Genomic DNA, 22,837 nt, shown 5'->3' with positions numbered 1-22,837 from the left:
GCCGCGTTCGCGACCGTATACGGGCGGCGGGTGACTCACGGCAGTTGGCCTCGTCGGACTTGTCCTTGCAGTCGGGGACTCCGTCGCACTTCCAGTGGAGCGGCAGGCACTCGGCGCTGCCGCACTGGAACTCCCCGGGGTCGCAGCGGGGCCGAGGCGGGGCCCGGCGGCCGCAGTGCTCGGGGGACTCGTCCGAGCCGTCGGGACAGTCCGGGTCGCCGTCGCAGCTCCACAGCTGGGGGACGCACTCGGAGCTGTTGCAGCGGAACTCGCGCGGGCTGCAGGTGGGCGCCGAGCACTTCTCCTCGTCGCTGCCGTCCCCGCAGTCGTCGTCGCCGTCGCACAGCAAGATGGCCGCCACGCAGTCGCGGTTGCGGCACTGGAACTCCTCGCCGGCGCAGGCTTTGCGGTCTGTGGGGTGAGGAGAAGGGCAAAACCACCGTCGGCAAGTGGAGAACGGCTCCGCCCCTCATACCACTGAAACTGACATCGCCTCCTCCGACTGCCATACCGCCTACATCAATTTTTATTTGTATAGCGCTTTTAACAAAGGGGCTTTGTCACAAAGCAGCTTTACAGAGAACCGGCCCCCAAGAGTATGCCAACAGCGGCAAGGAAAAACTCCTTGGCTGGAAACAGGAGGAAACCTTGAGCAGAACCTGACTCATCTGCTGCTGGTTGGCTGCCAGGTTTGTTGTAAAAACTTATATTTCATGTAAACAGATAAAGTATAGTACGTAAATGTCCAATCCGAATGAATAAAGTCCAAGCAAAGATGACTCCGGTCATGTAGAGAGAGAAAGCCTCACAACTGCCACCTGCATTATCGCCAACATCTGCATCACCACCTCCACCTGCATTACCACCAACATCTGCATCACCACCTCTACCTGCATTACCACCAACATCTGCATCACCACCTCTACCTGCATTACCGCAACATCTGCAATAACTACCTCTACCTGCATTACCGCCAACATCTGCAATAACCATCTCCACCTGCTTTACTGCCAACATCTGCATCACCACCTCCACCTGCATTACTGCCAACATCTGCATCACCACCTCTACCTGCTTTACTGCCAACATCTGCATCACCACCTCCACCTGCCATACTGTCTACATCTGCCTCGCAACCTCCACCATCACTTTCTTCAACAACTGTACCTGCATCGCACCCAACACTTGAAGTTGACTCACCATCTCCACCCGATTAACCACCTCACAACATCACATCCTCCATCTGCCTTTGAGGTACACTTTACTGACATTTGAAGACATAGCGACTTGGAAACCATTAGAAAAACCAAGCACCTAGCACTTTTTCTAAGTCATATTTCCGATGGATTCAAGCCAGGATTCCCTGCAAGCCCTGCTGTAGGAGCACCAGCTGCGATAGCTTGGAATGTTCTGACACTGCTTTAATAGAGTTATATTAACCCAAGGGCTAACTTCCAGAAGAGCTATAAACACAATCATTTTACAACTGTCTGGCTTCTCTGATGTTCAGAAGCCTTAAAGTGGAAGGAAGACATGACTAGCAGCTGAACTGACACTGATATTAAAAGGAAAAACATGGCTATGCACAAGCACCAGTGAACATTGGAACTGCTACTGGATTTCAGCGGGTCAGATGAAGCGCTACAGCAAAGGCTGGAGAGTCAAAGACTGTGCATTACCTCACATAAGCGTCCAAATGATGAATGATGACAACGTAGGCAAGCTAATCCAGCCATGAACACTAAAACAGTGCAACACGAAACAAAAGGCACATCTAAACCAGAGACACATTCACAAACTGGTCCAGAGTCTGATGGCAATCTATGTGTACATATGAGTTAATAATTTAAGTTAATCAGACTATCCTGATTTATGTCTGTTAGCTTATTCTGTGTTTTTTATGAATCATTATTCTTCATATTCACGTCTGGTTTTCTGTCTACATTCATTAGTCTTTGCACTCATCTTCCCATGTGATGTCTGTGTCTTTATGTTGTTCTGAGCCCGAGTCACTTCCCCGTCTTTGAGATTCACTATTTGGGTGGTTTCGGAATTTTCTGGTTTCCCACGATTCCTTCTCAGTCTCGCTTTTTCTTACTTCCTGCTTTCTCTCCATTTCATGTTTGTAGATAGCACTAATTTATTAATCCCAACTAACATAGAATTTGTACAGTACTAATTATATTAACACACTAATATGTTCATCTTGCTCAGGGACACTTCGACACAGCCCAGGCGGGGGATCGAACCGGCAACCTTCCGACTGCCAGACGACTGCTCTTACTGCCTGAGCCATGTTGCCCCTAACTAACTAACTAACTAACTAACTAACTAACTAACTAACTAACTAACTAACAAACAAACTAACATTCACTAGTTTTGGGTATTTGTAATTTAATCACGTAACTAACAGACTAACTCTACCTCTACTTCAATACTGCTCTATAACTCTGCCTCCCTGTTCTAGCCCTAAATTGCTTGTCTTGATTCAGCGAAGTGTTCGCACCTGCTCTCCACTATCTCTACATTCCAACTCTGTGCAATTGTCTACTCCCTAGTCCAGAGCCGTTTGTATTACATGTGTGTCTATGTGGATCCAGTCCCGCGTTTTCAATCCTCCCTCGTCATTGTATGATTGCCCTTTCATGTATCTCACCTGATGTTCATTTGTTAGATCACTCCCAAGCCCTGCCTAGTTTGTCTCATTCGCCTGTGCATTTATACCTGTCCTTTTCAGTTGCACTTTGCTAGTTTGTCTTGTCCTGTATTCAAGTTCCGAGCCCTTTCTTTCCTCTGGACTCTTCTCTTGTTTTTGAGGACTTTACCTCTACCCTGTTTCTGGACTGCCTTCCCGGTTTTGAACTATTGCCTGTTTGGATTACGCTCTGTCTGCCCCTTGTCCACCTGCTTAATAAACATACCATTTTTCAACGTCCCTGAGTCTGCACATGGTTCTTTTGCTCTGCCGATGTGACAATACTATCAGTGAAATAAGTGAAAGCATATTACAAAATACATTTATCACAGTAATACTTTTTTGATTCACTGAGAAAGTTCTACCCCATTGAAATGTTCTATTGAATACTCATTCATTGATATCAAAGGGCAATAAAGGGGTGGACATGAACTGAGGCAGAAGGCAGTCATCTCAGCTAGGTGTGCTTTATTATACTGAAGGAATTCAATGACTAAATGATCACCATATCAAGCTAAATAAGCAGTAGTTTAACACCAATTATATGTTTAATGTGTCATGTGAGAGACATTGAATGTGGTAATATATCTATTAAATAGAAATTAATACAACGTATTATCCTCAAAATAGCTACAAAAGTTTCAAAATCCTGTGTTACAGAAGAAATAAGGTTAATTGAGAGGAACCTACTGTATCTGTATGCATATTTAATTTCTGTATTTACAGTTGGAGACCTGTGTGCAAAGTGTGATGGCAACAAACCCCCCCCCCCCAAAATAAAACAACAATAAAACGACAAGGTACTGAACCCTCCAGTTTCCACTGTCAGATCCATTATCAAAAAGGTCAGTGCTACTGGCCTAATGGCCATAATGTATCAAGGGGGTGAATACTGTGCATTTACAGGTCACTGCATATGACACACACAAACACACACGTGTACACACACTGAGGCAAGTCTTATGAACAATGCCTGGGGCCCCGAGCCTTGGGTGGGGGCTGACTTTGTGGAGTTTTAGGTAACATCAGGATCGTGCAAGTTGATTAGAAGGGCCTCAAGCGATTTTGTTGGCAAGGGCCCCAATCTCTAGAATTGCCTCACAGGCACACACAGTGCTACTTGTACTGTATACTTTTAAAAGCAAGATGTCAGGAAAAATCATATCTCTCATACAAAACGCGCAAGCAGGCAAACAATGCCCCCTTCGCTCTGCGTGGGAAATCAAAACGAATGTAGCGTGAGCCGCTCTCTCTCTTACAGACACAATTACGCTTCACGGCATTAAAGCACTGAGCACCGGGACTTTCTCCCGACAGCCCCCGGCGTGCTACCCGCAGGATGCCCCAATGATACCGTATAATTGGCCCCGAAAGGCAGACAATCATGGAAAATGGAGTGCCATCAGATTCTGTTTCCACAGTGACAAGCGGGGGGCCAGAGGGAGTGTAAACACCCATAAAAGGCGAGGGAGATGAAGTTGAAGGGGCAAGAGATGAACTTGAAGTGATGTGCTGCTGTGTGATAGGGCTGCTGGATTCTTAAAATGGAGTCTGGCTTAAGTCACCTGTGTGACTGGGCTCTGACAGGCGATGATAGCAGAAAAGGCAGCGCACTTGATCCCAGTGGAAAAACCCAGCTATCCGGTACTTTAGGGGTGAAAGAGGAAAAGGACGTTTTTTGGGGGAGGGGGTCACCAAAGCATCCCTATAAGAAGAATGAGAAGGACTAACAACAGTTACGAGTTGTGCAAGAGGTCAAAGGTTGCAAAGCTGTGCTCTGCCTTCCAAACCTCTGCGACAGGTGAGTCCGGTAAATAGTGCCACAGTCCCCCAGGCTTATCACACGCCTGCCAGCCTTGGGTCTCCAGTGACTCAGCACTACTGCTTCTCTGTAAGAGCTCTTACCAAGCGGCCAAAGTCGGGTTCCTTTTTTTGAAGCTCATTTCATGATCATACTGAGAGACGGTGCTCATAAGTGCCACTACAGTTGGCTCCAGTGCAGGTCATTCAGACCCGTTTTCAATGTAAGGTCAATGGTAGATTTGCATTAAAAATACAAAGTCAATATTCTTTTCCCCACAAGAAAATGTAGCCACAATTGGTGTTTTTTCTTCATCTAATGGCTCATGGGGAGCTTTCTTTCTTTCTTTCTTTCTTTCTTTCTTGGCCGCACTCGTCTTCTCTCTGGCTTTGAATTGTACACCATGACGGCGGCCGTGAGCTTGAGGTCCATGGTTTCAAAACGCTTTTCACCAGCCTATGGATAGTCAGTGGGTGACATAACAGGCACTTGGTCCATATTTTTGACATTACAGCCCTGGCTCCGCCCACCGATGTCTCCTCCTTTCCTTTCGCCCCCGCCCCATTCATCACTGTCCTTTCTGACAAACGGCTAGTGGGGAGTACATTTTATTTATGATATACGACCTCTGCGCAAGGTAACAGATCCGACACTCGCCTGCCCCTTTGAGTATTTATACACTAGCTGTCAGGATAAACGCTTGCAGATGGGGAGGCCTCTCTCCTCCCCGTCAGGAGATTAGGAAGGGGAAGTCCGCTTATTGTGTGATGGGGGAGGGGTACAGAACGTGTGTGTTATCCGTTGTGGGTCTCGGTGACTTGGTCATCCCCACAGGTCCCAGGGATGGCTGTCTGTCCATCTCCTGCTATAGCTGAAATCAGCCAGTCATCTGTCAGCATGCTCACTGGCTCGCAGGGTGACTGGGTAACTGTCTCACAGGATGACTGGGTAAATGACTCACAGGATCACTGAGTAACTGGTTCACTGTAGAACTGGCTCACAGGATGACTGGTAACTGGCTCACTAGAAAACTGGCTCACAGGTTCACTGGGTAACTAGTTCACTGGATCACTGGGTAACTGTCTCACAGGATGACTGGGTAAATTACTCACAGGATCACTGAGTAACCGGTTCACTGTAGAACTGGCTCACAGGATGACTGGTAACTGGCTCAGCAGAAAACTGGCTCACAGGATGACTGGATAACTGGCTCATAGGATCACTAAATAACTGGTTCACTGGATAACTGGCTCACAGGGTGAATGAGTAAGTGTCTCATTGGATAACTGGCTGACAGGATGACTGGGTAACTGACTCACAGGATTGGGTCACTGGGTAATTGGCTCCCAGGATGACTAGGTAACTGGCTGACAGGATGACTGGGTAACTGGCTGACAGGATCACAGGGTAACTGGCTCACTGGATCACATGGTAACTGGCTGACAGGATGACTGGGTAACTGGCTGACAGGATGACTAGATAACTGACTCACAGGATTGGGTCACTGGGTAATTGGCTTCCAGGATCACTGGGTAACTGGCTGACAGGATGACTGGGTAACTGGCTGACATGATCACAGGGTAACTGGCTCACTGGCTCACAGGATGACTGATGTATGCTTTAGTGCATTTTAAAGCATCCGCATGCATCTGCTGTTGTTTAAGCATCACAGCACACTTGCAAACATCTGCAGGTCTACCAGGTATCATATCACAAATCATTTTTTTTTTTATTCATTATTATAATTAATTCATAGAAAATAACATATTGATTCGGACAAGTTTGTTTGGGACAGGCATTCACCGGTAACTGTACAAGCTGTTTTCTTTTTACTAAAGAACACAACAGATCCAGTGCAAAGTGCAGAATTGGATTCCACCCAGAAAAATCTCATGAGCCTGACTCAGAAATCTGCCTGTGATGTACTCGTCTGGCAGGTGATACATTCTGGAACATTCTCTCAGGCAGTTTTGCTAGAGTGTTCCAGGAGAATCAGACCACCTGTCTTACTGGTGGTCTGATTCTCTTCACTGACTGCCTCCTTTAGTTTCTCTCTGGGATGATCTGTCTATCCCTGGCTCACTGGAAAACAAATCAAGTGCTACATCCTCAAGATGGTTCAATTCAAAGTTAACCACACATCATCAGGAAGTTTGCAATGTCAAAACAAACAATCAAACACATCAATTTCCACAGTAAAACTTACTTAAACAAGTATGGTTTGTCACCAGGCAAGATTTTTAGCAATCTTCCAAACGCGAACTTTCCTTTATGCTCTAGAGACAACCACATCACACATGATTGGTGTTTCATAGAACCCTGCAGGATCATAGTCCGTGGGCAGCAAACAGGAGCAGGCACAGTTTTCCATGTCACCAATGGCAACAAGCACTTGATCTGCTTCAATACGCATCTGAGCAACATCCACCAATCAACAGTCCTCTCCAGCTGCTCAGCCCTTGACATAAGCAGCGTGACTTCCTATTCCACTTATACCAGGGCAGCAAGGCTATTGGAAAAGTAGCTGATTAAACTGAGTCTCCTGTGCAGCTGGGGCCAATTGGAATCTGTTTTAGCAGGTTTAGTTGTCTCCATCATCATCATATTAATAACTAACACTGCACTGAGATACATATTAAGCCTTTAGTCTCTGAGCAGTAAAATGATAAGAGAGTATTGAGCTCATCACAGCCACAGGCAGCAATTAGAGTGAAGGCCATTGTGTCAAGGAGCCTTTCATCATGTTCGGCCTTACGTTCGAGTGTCAGTTCCGACTGAGCCAGCACACGAGGCAATTAAGTCCCAAGGACTACACAGAGCGTCATCTGGCGTAATTGATTTGTTATTTGTGAGCCCAACATAACATAATATCTAAGGGCGTTTCTCCCTCTGTATGGTAAATAATTCTGAACACACCCCAGCCATGAGCTTTCCCTCTGCGTGACCCTCTGTAGGGAGGGAGGGCGAGATGGAGGTCAACAAACACGCCCTCCGCCACGCCACAAGTGCACTGGGATCTAATTAAACCAAAGCGAGAAAGTTTTACATGTTTGAAAGGGAGTTCGGTTTGACTTTGAACACCTGGTGCGTTCACGAAGAAATTAAGATGAATGGAACAACCCCAATGTTTTCCCCCCGAAATTAATGACCAGTCTGCTCATGGGCTATTCCAGGAGTAGAGAGCAAATGTGTTGCAATAAAAAGAGGAAAAAGTCAATCGTCACACACACACACACACACACACACACACACACAGAAATAAAAATCCACCAGCCATCTCACATGCAGTGAAAATCATCCCTTCATTACCAGCAAAATGCATCAGAGGAGAGGCATTCTACAGGAGAGGCAGTTCGATTTTTTTTCATGGGCCTTCACATCATAGTTAGAATTTAGCTGTGGGCCTTCACATCACATCTCTAGCAATCAGGGGGCCATTTTTCAGGCTCTCAATGAGGCAGCAAATCTCTGTGAGTGGAACTGCCTCTTGGGTAATTAAAGGATGTCTTCTGGGAAAATAATTTCATTTCATTTGTTGAATAAGCTCTAAATTTTGCCATCCTCTCCTAGGAAGCACTTGCGTAGCCTTTCTCTAACAAGAAAAGAAAGTAACAAATGTAAATGTTCATAAGAAATATATCACAACTTTTTCATTGGGCAGAGGGATGGAAAAGGAGCAGTGCTGACAAAGGCATCCATCCGCTTGATAAATCGAAGGATATAAATGAAAGTCAGTTACCTCATAAACATGAAGAAAGACCACACAGAATTTGAATTTACAAAGAGAGGTATTAGAAGCCACAAACTACTGTGCATTTAGTGATGGGCTACATATTCTCTTGCGCTCAAGTTACTGAGGTATTTACTAAAAAGCAATTACTTAAACAAGGACCACAGCAAGCGGTAAAGTTAAATATCACCCACTCTGCAGAAAGGCTGTGTTCTGAGCAGGGATCAAGATCTCAATATAAATGGTGTTGTCGTGGTAACCTTTAACAAAATGGATGGCGTACAGCAATTAGAGGCCATGTTAATGAGGTTCCCACTCAAAGCATCCCCTGGCCTGCATCTACTCAGCATCTCTCAGTAGGAGTGCTGACCTTGGATAAGTTTAGCATTTTCACATTTTCCATTTTAATAAGGGATAAGGTGGGATATGGACAGGGCAAACCTGAACCTAGCTCAGCATTCCTACCCAGAGATAGTGAATAAATACAGGCCCAGAACCCAAAATACTTACTGCATGAAGCTTACTTTAATGGCTGCTCAGTGTTTTTCATTCAGACTCTTGCCTTATAGTCAGCAGAATCCACTCATCTCCTCCCTCCTCTAGATAAATAAACTGCTGAATAAGATGAAATAATGAAGTATGGATCTAGTGAGATGCTTCATGACAATAGCTATGCATATCTGCCCTATCCTACAGTATATCAATGTTTAGGGCATTCACTCACTCAAACATACACACACACACACAGCATGCACGCAACTACTGTACAAAGACCTCTATTATGATCATGTCCGCTAAGTTAAAATAATTGTCAGACTGCTATTTCAAGGAAAACAAAAAAATATATGTAAAACCATAAAAAGGTGGAGCCCTCAGAGACAGAATTTGGTAGTCTGACTGCAAATGAAGAGGTAAACTTTATGAAGGGGGATATTTAAAGCTTATCATGTGCTCTGTGGCTATAATCCACATGTTTTATTCAGCATGTTGATAAATCAGTTAATAGACTGGAATGGATTAAATAGCTATGTTTAGGCATAGGGCTGGTTCAGGGTCAGTGAGAAAGAAGGTTGCGTTGCGGAACAGAAAAATACAGGCCACTGTGTTATGCTGCGTTCACATGGATCATGGCAGACGGTCAACAGCAAACCTGATGTCGTTATAGTGGACAAGAACACAATGGTGAAATGTGATTCGGACAGCAAAGGACTTTGTAGATGGTTATGGCAGACGACACTTGCCGCTGATGTTATTTACCTTACTTTCACTGTAATATTCAACGGATTTCCAATCCGGATGTGACACAACACAACAACAGAAAATAGCTAAATAGCTATACCAAATGCAATACTCCTTTTTCTATCCATGTTGGAAACCCCCTATATTACAGGACAATTACACAGCAACATCACCATAGCAACCTATATTTTAAACCCACATACCTGACTAAAATATGCTAAAACCAACCTCTCAGCCCCATATGGGCTGTCAGTCAGTCCGGCCACTCTCTGGGCAACACATTCACTCGTTCACTCACAGAAAAGCACAAATGACTCTTCACCATACAGTGTATCTAACCTACAATGGGGTGTTTTACGATGGTCTTCATAAAAAGACATTTCATTACGGTTATAATAGGAAATCCATAGAGGTGCACTACAAGGTCAAAACGACTGCACAGCGTTGACCTTCAGGTGTGCATTTCCCTCCCGGCTCTCTCAGGAGAGAATAATCTGTTTCCTCCTCTTCATAACGCCTCTTCTGTACACAGAGCTATTCACTGCGAATGGAGACAAATCACACGTGTTTCTCAAACATTTGCATTTTGCTAAATCGCATTTTGCAAAGTTTATGAACTGGGTTCATCCAGAGGTTCGTGGAAATGCTTGGCTACATGCAGCCTTAAAAAACACAGACTAATTACAATAAAAATGAAAAGCATTTGAAGTACTTCCGAATAAAATTCTCCCGCAGAAGCAGATATTGGATTTATTAAGACAAAAGAAGAAAATTTCATTTAATTCCGCTCAACTTCTGATGTTATTTTATGGGCGAAAAAGATTGGGCTGGAGATAATTAAGGCAGTACAGAGAATAACGGATTCCAGCACTAGTACCAAAAGGCAAAAATCAATCATCTTCTTGACCTTAGCGAAATGCTGCTATGATATTAACCTCTCAATTTCCCAAGTCTATATAGCTTCATTAACTGAGGTTCAGAGGATTAAATGTACTATTTATCATGTCAATATGGGGGGAAGAAATCTGTAAATGAGGTTATTGCAAAATCACAGTGGCTTGATGGCCTGACCGACTGGAGAAATCTGGTTACAAAATTCAAAAAAGGTAAAATGTTACGGTGAGAGGTGAGTTGTATTAAAACTAAAATAAAAAATTGAGTGCCTTCCAAAGTCTGTAAAAGATGCTTTCTAAGGTGCCTTCATTTGACTGATTTTACTAGCAGCATCGATGCATCCTTCACCGGGTAGGATATCTCATAACTCTTTGCTATTAACCTTATGCTTCTTACCTCGTTAATGAAGTTCGCAAAGAACTGTGAAATAGCTCGTTCACAAGTGCAAGTTCACTCGTTCAGCGAGCTAAATTTTTCGTTGTAGTTTTTGTTGTATATATATATTTTTTATAAATTTACTTCAGATTTTTCCATTTTTTCTCTCCCAATTTAGTAGCCAATTGTACCCCCCTCTAATTCAATTAGAGTTAGTGTTAGTGTTAGTTAGTGTTAGATACACCGTCCACACCCCGCCCCCTGGCAGGCCGAGGAAGAGCGACACGCCTTCTTCAAGACGTCTCATCTCTCTAATCGTGTCCGTGATTCCGAGGCGCTAATTGTACGGCGATCAGCTAACCCTGCCAAGACCCTCCCTCTGGAGCGGCGAGCCAATTATGCCGCTCCACGTGTGCCGGCCAAACTTGGCTTTTGGCAGGACCGGGAATCAAACCCCAGTCCCCGGTGTGCAACTGCAGCGAACAGCAACCGCAAGTCTGCTGCATCTCAGCTAGTTGTGCCACCGCGGCCCTTGTATATTTTTTAAACAATATTTGACTTACTTAACACACTGAAATAACGTATTTCATGTTTTTAAGCCTCCGTGAGCTTTCTATGAACTAGCTAAATTTCTTGCAATCATGCATCACGTAATCACGTGACTTTCACTCTGACGTCTTTCCGCCTTCAAAGTGTGTTCCATTCATGTGCTGCCAAGGCACCTCCGAAGTCGCCTTTGAAGGACAGATGACTAATCAGGCAGCGAGGCAACGAGGCAACAAGGCAACTGCCTTCGATTTTGAATGCAGTCTGTGACTGCACAGAGAAAACTCCCATCCAGTTCCTTTTACTGTAACACACACTGATTCCCCTTACCACCAACTGCAATCAACAAGGAAGAGCGGGCTCATTCCAATGGCTATTTTTCTTTTATCTTTTGCTTGCTCCTGACCCAGAAATCAATCGAGGTCTCCATCTATAAGGACATTCCATTCCCTTAAATGTTCCTTCTAGGACCTAGAAGTAGAAGTTAGGACTCTCAATCTTTCCTCTGAGCAAGAAAACATCCTTTATGTAAGTATTTTTTATAATTTTTTCTGATATATAAATTATCTACCTGTGGATCCACCTCTCCCCATCTGCCAAGCATCTGCCACATCTGTAACCAACGTGGCTCCAGACTGACATTTTAAGAAGCAAGGCATTCCATTTGCCTAATTTGCATTCTCAATTTCCCTGTTTGAACTTCTTTTTCTTTCATCTTTTCCTAGCCTCTCCCAATGGGTAGAGCTAGGAACAAGAAAAGGAAAAAGAGGAGAAAAATAAGGGATTGGAATAAGTGCAGTGCAGCTGTGTGGCTAACTGATGTCATGAGCGAAAGCCCTTAAGAGTCTAGCCTTGGGGTGCCAAACTCCAACCTAGAAGCCAGCAGTGTCTGTTTGTTTTTGCGGTGTTTCAGCACAAACTGATTCATTTCAGACATTGATTGGTTAAAGAGTCCAGACACCTTGTTCTCAAGGTCTTAATTGGCTGCTGATTGAAAGGAAACCATAAAAACCTGCAGGCATTGTGGCCCACCAGGACGCCCCTGGTCTAGCCTATTTAGTTCTGTCGAGAATCAAATTATGATTACATTTTGCACTTCCCCCATTTTAATTAGTTTGGAATTCAGTTCTTGAATTCTCTATAAATAATGGCTCATCTTCTCAGAGACAAATAAAAATTGGCATTAGTTTGCAAAGGATATCCGCCTGTCAAAATCACTCAGTTTTTCTTATTAAAGTCCTCAGGCCGTATTTCAAAATGAAAAGAGAGTGTAAAACTTTTAAGATGTATGACCCTGAAAATATTGGGGTCAAATCTGTGAAATGTACAGAACTGAAATTGAGAAGAGGTACCACAGACAGCCTGTGCTCTGGGCTATAAGGATGAGAGTGAGTGGAAAGCTGAGGAGAGCAGGTCAAGGTTGGGGATGGCAGAAGATATGCACATTAATGTGAGGAATTTCAAACTGTTAAATTGTTGTAGATAAGTTCTGTTCTACATTGCTATTTTGTTAAGCTCATGGCTGCCCAAGTTGGATATCTACTCCCTGGTGTAAACTCCAGCTATGACCAGCTTAAAATACCAGCTACCAGCTGTTTTTTTCCACTCCAACCACAACAAGGGACACCTCATTCAACAGCGAGAGCTGCTAATTCGTAGAATCAGGAGGGTATGGTAGATCACCAGAAACAGGTTTGGAAAGCCTGGTCTTGAGCCATGCAGGAGGTGTAGGAGGTCTTCCTCTTGTCCACAAACACCTGCACCAGGGGAGAAGACTGAAAACCTTCCCTGGGTTTACAGCAGAACAGCGTTTGTTGGGCTCTCTGCTGCAAGTCACGTAACGCGTAAATGGATGCACGGCGAGAGACTGCAGGAGGAGATTAATCTGCCACTGAAAGCCCTGATCTACTTTGGAGTGAAAGTCTTATCACTTCAGTTTAATTTCACAGGGGGAAAAAATGACTCTATAGCTTAGGGCCTGCAGACAAACCGCACATTCAACACAACAGCTAAACTCAAACATCATCCTCCACACAGCAAGCAATCTGCATTCCAAGCCAGACCTTATAAAAGCAAAAAATTTCAATAAATAGAAACCTAGGACAAGCGTTTGATTGGACAGATCGTACCCTTGCGAGGGTTACCGACCTAGCCTGTGACGTCCACTTCGGCAGCTGTTTCAGCTGCCCTTCCTCTACGGGGTTTATTGATGTTAGTTAATCGAATTCAGAGAGGTGGTGGAAATACAGCACGCTCAGGTCTAAAAAGTTTCTGCACAGCATGTCATACGTGTCGAGAACTACTCCTGCAAGCTTCTTACAAGCTGCAGGTGGCCATCTGAGAAAAATGGCTGTCTTAACAAGTGTTTTTATCTGGTAACCATACTTTTTTCTCTCAAGTAGAAAATATTAGCTTCTTTTAAGTTACTGCTTGCTTGACAAGTGAAATTTTCTCAGCTCATTGGCAAATCTCGAAAGGAGTCAAACCTTCAGTTTTTTGTCTCATTTTGCAAAAATGTTATAGCAATAACATTAAGTCTAAATATAGGACTTCAATTAGACTTGTTAGACTGACTTCTTTTTTGTTTTTTTCCAGTGAACAGTTCTACAGCAAAATCTACCATGACTCGTAAGTCATAAGTGAATCGGGACAGCCAAAGCAGACAATGAAAAACAACCATTCAATACCATAATGCGGCAAACTGAAAAAATCTGCATGTGGCCTGTGAGATAACAAATAGAGAATATGTGCTGGGTGGCAAGACGCTGTGGGGTGAATCTGTCCAGGTCAAAGGCAGAAAACAATGGAAGCATGATAAATGACAGATAAATAGCTGGGACCTTAATGGGATGGTGGATCCTGCAGTTATGGTAATGGTCTTATAACATAGGACAGTATCAGTTTCACACAGCTGGCTGTGACTCCAGCAGTAGAGAATCAATGGTGTGAACTGGAACGGAAAAGGGTGCCTTTATGACCTGATAATCTTAAAGTGTTATTGAAAGTATGGCTTTCTGTAAGGCATTCTGGGCCTTCTGTTTCACTGATTGAAGCCAGAGTAGTCCCCTCAAAGGGCAAAACGTGACACAGAATATCTTCCTCCAGGGAAGTGTGAAATCAGTCACAACACAGGTCACAGACGTAAGGGAAAGAGGTGATGGTGCTTATGATGTTTTTAATATACTGATTGAAGAGGCTTGTTTCATGCTGCAGGTCATGCCCTCGCGAGGCCTGTGATTGTGGAGAGAGACAGAACCACACGTGCTGGAGCGGAAGAGTACACAATACACACACGGGCAATTACTGACAATTTTCCCCTACTTGTACACATAAGATCATTTCCCTCTCTCCCACAGTCTGGAAAATTGATGATAGTGATGTCACCACAGGGGTGGGCTGTATGGAAGTTTTCTCTTTGTGCCTAATTTGGAATCACCTCTCGAGCTTCTGCTGTGCCACTTACACCCAAGCCAGAGCCACAGCGGAGACAGCACGTGCGCTCTAATTATGCACTTGGCTGCAAGCCAGAGAATATTTTACACGCTACAATGCTACAAAGAACAACAGGAGAGCGCTAGCTTTGACTGGAGAAGAGACATATCTCAGTGATTACAAATACTAATCATCAGTCGAACCTTGGTACGATGAATCGCGACATAAGGGTTGCTGTGATAAGCTGTTTCACCCTGGCCGCCTTAAACACCCCGCCCCGAGCGAGTCCCACAGTTGCAGACTCTCAGTCATAACTGGTTTAACAGTCAGAAAATACACAGGCCAGTGTTTGAACCGGCAATGTCTCGAGATCTAAGGCTCTTTCCAATCGCTTATTTTTCACCTCCTATCTCCTTGTTCTTTGCCTGACCTGGAAATCGATCCTCCATCTTAAGGAAATTCCAACCCCATAAAAATGCTCTTTCTAAGAGCTAGGAGGTAGAAGTTCTCACACTTTTCTTGCTCAAAGAAACATGAGCGCATCCTCAGCGGAATAGTTTTTACTGATATGTATAATACGCATATGCCATGTCTGTAACTGTCGCGGCTTCGAACTGACGTTTATAGGAGCAATAACATTCAAATTGCCTAATTCACGTTTTCTCGGTTTCCCACTTCCTTTTGACACCTCTTTTTTTGCCTCTCCCGATGGGCGGAGCTAGAAGCAAAGAAAGGAATATGGTGGTGAAAAATCAGCGACTGGAAAGAGAGTAACCTTAACCGACTGAGCCACAGTGGAGCTCCGTGGAGGGAGAGTGCCTGTGAAAAACAACCCGGCCTGAAGTGCTATCAGAGTTAACAGAGGCCCTGAATACGGCCCAGGCCTACCTGCAGCGCACTCCTCCTCGTCTGCTCCGTTCTCGCAGTCCCTCTCCCCGTCGCATCTCCATGACAGCGACACGCACTTGTGGGCGCTGCCCCCGCAGTCAAACTTCTCCGGCGGACACGTCTGCCGGCCTGTCGGGAAAAGGAACACACAGGAGGGGTTTGCGCGACAACACTGTCAGAGCGACGGACGAAACCTGCTCGCATCACGACGACCCCAATTAAACACGAGGCTGCGTGTCCTAATGCAGCCTCGCCGTAGCTCTGTTTTCACACGCTTGATTTCCCTACACGAAGGGCCAATGCCGGGCTGTCAATCACCCAGGCGCTCGGCGAGAAGCAGACTCCCTCACCGCACGCGTTTGAAACCTGCCGCAGCTGGCACTGAAATCTGACGCGAGATTAAACCGCTCCTGGTGGCCAACTCACTGACGATACGAATTAAATATCTTGGAAAGACGCTGCTAAATGGAAAGGGTCTTTGAAGTAGTATTATAAAGGGTCATAACCCCAATGAACGCCGCCTCGTTTCCATGGGCGAAGTTGCCAAAGCTAGTCTCGGCCTCTGTTCCTCTCAGCTGTCTGGCAGGCTTTTGTTTTGGACTGTGTCAGCACTCAGCGTCTCCCTTCAGAACTCACTGTCAGCCCCATCCTCATAAATGTCTCAGACAACAGGGAGAAAAACTCAGAAGCCTTTTCAAAATGGACTCAAAAATACTGCTGCTGTCAAAGCAATGCTGCCTGGCCTTCAGAGAGATGCCATTTTACCATCAATAATAGTAATAATAATAATAATATATTATTACAGTTGTTTATTTACATGCTTAGCAGAGCACCTTACCCATGACCCTTTTACATACAGTAATTTGCATGGATGCCGGAAATTATTTACAGATCCAAATGAAGTATCGCTTAAATGAGATGTTCGCCACTCAGGATTAGAGCCAGCAGTGAACTGGTAGCTGGCCCTGTGCCAAAACCACACTGCTGCCTGTTTTTAGCTGGTAAAGCCATATCAAGCAGCACATTCATATAGCTGTGTATTTCTGGGTGGTCAAGCTACATCATTGCTACATTTTCTGATCGTCTGTTTCTCAGAAAACAGGGAGTTGGTACAACAACAACACTGCTTAGAAACTGAAAATAGCACGAAAATAGCAGGAGGCGTAACACACAACCTAGAAAACACATACCCTAGAATCGGAAAGCCATGGTAAAATTAGCCATATATTTTTTGATTTTATTAACTTGAAATGCACACACACACTTTATTAAATTGCTTTTGCATAGGCATATCATATGTGAAGTGCCCTGTTTCTTCATCATTCTTGTTCTGTAAGAAGTCACATTTTCCTTCAGTGAGTGAGCCCTCTTCTTTCTCAGCCACCCTTCTCTGACGTCTGTTTCTCACGTAAGGCAAAGTCGGGTCCAACGTGTACGTGCTTAATTGCATTCTCATTGCATTACAACCTTACACAGCTGAGAAGGCTTACAAACACAGCCTTCAGATGGTGTCAGGAGAACCTGGGCATAGAGCCTTCAGAGTGATCGATGCAGTGCAGGGCTGCCCAAAGCATAGGCTAAGGCATTATGCACAAATTTACAAACTACCTCTTGTTTGTAACAAGAAGGGGAGACCACACACAAAATGAAAGGAATAAAACCTAAATTCGAAATAATAAGTGGATTGTGTATGTAGGATATATCAGGGGTATAGAGCCATGCATGGATGAGTCTTAAGTGTGGTGTAGGGACAAAACCAAAATTGCAAAAAAAACATGACTGCTTGGGGAGCAGGCCAGCAGCAAGAATCAAAGCGGGACAAAATAACAGCCCTCTTAAACCCCAGGCCATCTAACCCGCAGGTGTAGCCAATTTGCACCAATGAACCACTCACTCAACAAATGCTAGCACCTGCAGAGAGAAAGGCAGAGCCAAGCAGGCAGGCTGACGGGTGGCTCGTCACAATAAGCTTACCGATTACTGGTAAAATACTGAGATTGAAAGATGCAACTGGGATTTGAGCACTGGGCAAGAGATACCCACCGTCTGCCAAAAAGATATTGGCCATGTCACGCATGCCACAGTAACCTTGGCAATATCCTTGTCTCCCTTATAAATAGGAGCTTGTCATAAACACTCCTTTTACATGCATCTGCATTAGGTATTTTTATAAAAATAAAAGCGCAGAAAAACTAAATTTTTGCTACTGAATTAGGTTCATTAGGTACAATTTTGTATATTTGGTAAATGTTATGTTTTTTGGGTTGTCAGTGGCATAGCTTTATGCAGGCACAGGTATAAATGTTGCAATGAAGACCCATTTTCATGGTGATATTTGAGTCAGTGCATTAGCTTATTACATTAGGGACTGTGAGAAAACGAATAGTTTTAAGTGGGACATACGTGCCCATATTCAACTTGCAAATTGCCGTGTTCCATTTCCCTGCACATAAAACAGAACTGAAAATAACACTTCTGGATTACTTAGGAGGGGGGTGGGGATTCCATGAATTTCCTGTGGTTTATTCCCACTTTTCAAAATAGTACATTTTCTGAGGAAATATTAAGCCCTAACCCGCATATGAACCAACACTTTATTCAACAGTAATTGTTCTTAAACGCCACATATCACTAATCGTGTCATACAGTAGATGACTGGAATTGGTTTAGTTCCAAGCTATTCAACTATAGGCAAAATCTGTGCAACTGCAAACCAGTTACACTCTATTATAAAATGTCAACATACTCAGAAATATCAACCATTCTGTTAAATTGGTCTTGTACTTGTAAAAGAAATCCCTTGGTTCTATTTAGAAAAATGATTTGTTCCTTTGGAGGGGAGGGCTGACTGGCAGCATGGTACTGTTAGCCTGGAGTATATGTTTAGAGTAAGGCTTGACAGCCTTACAGTAAGTGAACATGTGATTGTAAAACATTACAATCACTAAGTGCACATCGACATCTACAAATGGACAAAATTTGCAGGCAGCACTCATGACATCAATAAAACAATACAACGTCTATTCAGTCACAGGTCCTACAGGTAACCACAAATGAATACCCATGTTTAAAGTGGATATTAAAGTGTGTTAACCACACACTCTTACCCACCTCACAACTGGATGTCAGTAAGTGGTTACCAGTGGAGCATTGTGTGTCAGATTCAGGTGAAGCATAAAGCAGAGAAATAAGCATATGCTGTTGAGAATGCCACATCAATACTGTGAGAACATTTACTTTCATCAGTTGCATAACACCTGCGTCACCTTCATCTTTTCAGTCTGACTACCGTATACAGTACATAAAAACTGCATGAGTAAGAGAAGAACGAGACACTGTCTGGTTTACAGTACCTGGCTGCTGTTTCAAACAGACAACCCGCAGTACACAACGTTCCGCCGTCATCTGCAACTGACAAAACATTGCTCTCTCAGAAATTAGAAGTGAATAAATCATAAGACCTTTCCACTTTAGCGGTAGGAAACAAGCGAGGAGTGGATGATTCTTTACTTAGAATGGCATGCAGGCGGCTGGCTAAGGTAACAGGAAATAAAAAGTGTTTAGAGTGTGAAGCACTTTACTACAGGGGAAAGAAAACAGAGAGAATAATACACTTATCTCTGTTTGTGTCCGTTTACTCCGTCAGTCTGACTGCTGACCACACTTTATCGCTGGTGAACAAATGCGGTTTTTTTTTAGGAAGTCTCACTGAAATAAACATCAATTTTTTTTTACATCTAGACCTGGCCAAGCTGGCAGCAATAAATACATAAAGTTTCAGTCAAAAACACTGCAGCAGCAACAGAAATACAGTACATAAAAAGTACAAATAAAATACAAAAATACAAAGAAGAAAAAACAATACAGCAAATAAAGCTATATATTATTGTGGTCAAAACTGCAGCCAAATCAAAACCTACATACAAACAAGCTCACTATAAACTGGGACCATAAAGGAGATGATAATAAAAACATTAGTCAGTTACAGAGGTGTGAAAAGCAGCATTAAGCTTTTGCCAACACCCACAGTAGTTAAATTTGACCGGTCCCAAAGATTGCTTCACCTAGACTTTCTTATTGCTTTTTTCTGGCATTGCTTAAGACTACATGTGATGGTGTATGTTTTGTGGGGACGTACAGTAAAGAGGGTTAGCAGTCCAGTGTGTGGAATGAACTCAGTGGAGTTTTAGAACAACGAAGACGATCTGAGGGTAAGGGAAATTAGATTGAATCAGTAACTCAGTCTTTTCAAGGTAGTCAGTTCCAATTCAATTCAACTCATGTTCCATAGTTTTATTCAAAGCCATCCAAATGACCCACTGTCTCCATACAATGAAATGGGAAAACTTACTATGTTCATCTTTTTTTTTTCATTTGTTTCAGACACTTTGCAGGAAGGTGCATATTCGGGTATGTGGCCATCATATATATTGTTGACAGCACAGGTCTGAAAATGTGAATAAGGCTTTCATTACATTACATTACATTACATTAATGGCATTTGCCAGATGTACTGTTGATTAGACTAGGCAGGAGACAATCCTCCCCTGGAGCAACCGGCCACCGACCTTGCGTGTCCCAGTCATGTACCTTAACCACTACACTACAGACCGCCCTATATTCTGCATCCCCAGCCCTGTTCATCAACAGGCCGGCTAAAGTCGGGACTACACAAGGAAAGAGCCGCGAGTGGTTCTGTCCTTATGATTGACGGCCTTCTTGACGGCCCATTACACTGGACAATGGCTGAGAGATTCAGCTACCTCATGATCATTACCGACTGCGAAGAAAATCATTCTGTTTTTGTGGTATCCTTTCTGTAACAGCAATTAAATACAGGAACTACTTGCTACTTTGATGCCACTGCATAGGAGTCTATCCACTCACTAGGAAGAGCTATTTTAATTAAAAATAGTCCCGATACAATTTCAGCATGTAGAGATTTCAGTTCAAATTAGATTTTTCCTAGCTCATACAATAAGCATTGGTTAATCCTTAGATCCTTTTCAATGTCCAATTGAGTTTTTAAACTGGGTTTAACTGCTACCTCACAGGGTTCTGGAGACAAGCCATCATGTTCCATTCCATCCATTATTAAAACATAATACGAGCCTGAAAAGGAATTCTCACATGATTAAATTAAATTAAATTGCAAAATATTATTCTGGTTACAGAAAAAGGAAAATGTTTTTACTTTACATTTCATATATAGGAATATATTTGTATGTGTTTTGATATTTCTATAAAACTAGAATTTAACATGAAAGCATTTTAACGATTTGAAAATATAATTATCATAAATGTGTCTGTATGTGTGTGTGAAAAGGGATGGGGGGGGGTGGATGGAGTCCTGTAACTTTGGAATGGAAAGTGTGACAGTTATATAGTTACTATAAATGAAAGATTCAGACCCTTTGAATGAAACTGATAGCTTGTGGCAATGTGGAGACTATACTTAGCATTTTAAACACGATGAATGAACAATAAAATGGACACCAGCAGCAATGCAATTTAAAACAATTAAATGGCACTTAAGTAGCACTTAATCACTCACTGCTCTTAATATAAAGAGACCACACAACAAACTTGGACAAATAGTCAGACAATTCAAAGGCAACAAATTGGAAAGACAAGGACTGCATTCAATTAATCTCTTCTCTTACATTTGAATCACAAATAAATGCCAGTGTTAATTTTTATTCCCAAAGAGGAGTTCAGTAATCACCAGAGGGGACGAAAATGGAGTACAATCATTTTTTTTAGAAAGAAATAACAGTTGCATGCATTTATTGTAAGTCATTGCAAGGATGAATGTTGCTTAAACCCAGGTCTTAATCCCATAATGCAAAAACAAGCTACTTTGCACTGATAACATTATAAATGCAGCAACAACAAACTGCATACAAAAATCTAGAGGCATCTAGAGTCATGCATTAATTATGCCCGCACTGAAGGTCAGATGAACAAACTTCAATGAAAGCAATAGTAAAAGAGACCACCATCTTTACAGCATAGAAGGTCTGAAAAACAGTGGCAGCTTTTCCACTTTCGTAGGCCCTGTTCCTTCGAGAACGGCCCACAGCAAGCATGGTACTTCAGCCCTTTTGGCACAGGGAATCGCGAGTCAACGAGTGAGCCAGTCATATCCAAGACACAGACACGTCATCTATATGATGCAGGAGACAGAGTCAAAGACCAGTGGGCTGGCACACACGAGTTCATAAAAACACACTATTCAGGGCAAGTGCCTCGTCACATAATTTAAAGCCACACTCAATATACACTCAGTGAGCACTTTATTAGGTATTTATTAGACTTATTTTTTAGACTTGATCTTCTGCTGCTGTAGATGTTTGACGCGTTGTTTGTTCAGAGATGCGCCTCTGCATACCATTACATTACATTACATTACATTACATTATTGGCATTTGGCAGACGCTCTTATCCAGAGCGACGTACAGTTGATTAGACTAAGCAGGAGACAATCCTCCCCTGGAGCAACGCAGGGTTAAGGGCCTTGCTCAAGGGCCCAACGACTGTGCGGATCTTATTGTGTCTTATTGACACTGGGATTAGAACCACCGACCTTGTGTGCCCCATTTTACCTTAACCACTATACTACAGACCGCCCCCATACCCATGTTTCTGCCTGCACAACTGCTGCTCACAGGATGTTTTTTGTTTTTCTCAGTCTCTCTACAAACTCTAGAGACTGTTTTGCGTGAAAACCCCAGAAGATCAGTAGTCTCTGAGATACTCACACCACCTGGTCTGGCACCAACAATCATTTCACAGTAAAAGTCATTTAGATCACATTTCTTCCCCATTCTGACATTTGGTCTGAAGAACAGCTGAACCTCTTAACCACATCTGAATGCTTTTATGCATTTAGTTGCTGCCACACGATTGGCCGATTAAGTATTTGCATTAAAAAGCTGGTGTACAGGTCTACCGAATAAAGTGATCACTGAGCGTAGATCACATATGGCTGACATTTTTCACGTCTGAATTTTGATCCTTCGCGGGTCTTCAAATAGCCGTTCAAGCAAACACGCTGCTTTGAACGACACCATTTTTTAATCCATTTGACGTTTCTTGCCAAGCCCTTTTCAGAACACTGAACCAACAGCAGCGGAGACACACTGATTGAAAAGGACCGATCTTTGCGTAGCTGGCAGCGTGCCGGCTCTAGGATTATTACATTTGTGAATCCAAACATAGCTGAAATTCTACAGCT

General features: G+C 43.3%; 1 protein-coding gene across 1 annotated transcript in view; it reads right to left on the bottom strand.

Annotated features, from left to right (window-relative positions):
• LOC133128894 (low-density lipoprotein receptor-related protein 8-like) overlaps positions 1–22,837 on the bottom strand; it is a 92,751-nt gene that overhangs the window by 35,323 nt on the left and 34,591 nt on the right. Inside the window, exons 4-5 of the mRNA XM_061242699.1 lie at positions 15,601–15,729; positions 40–411 (exon numbers count right to left, since the gene is read on the bottom strand). Of these exons, the coding sequence (XP_061098683.1) occupies positions 40–411; positions 15,601–15,729 (501 nt within the window). The remainder of the gene's footprint in view (positions 1–39; positions 412–15,600; positions 15,730–22,837) is intronic.

This window comes from Conger conger, chromosome 5 (genome assembly GCF_963514075.1).
Source record: "Conger conger chromosome 5, fConCon1.1, whole genome shotgun sequence".
Taxonomy (NCBI): Eukaryota; Metazoa; Chordata; class Actinopteri; order Anguilliformes; family Congridae; genus Conger; species Conger conger.
Note: the sequence above shows the minus strand (reverse complement) of the source record. Positions and strands in the feature narration are given on the sequence as shown.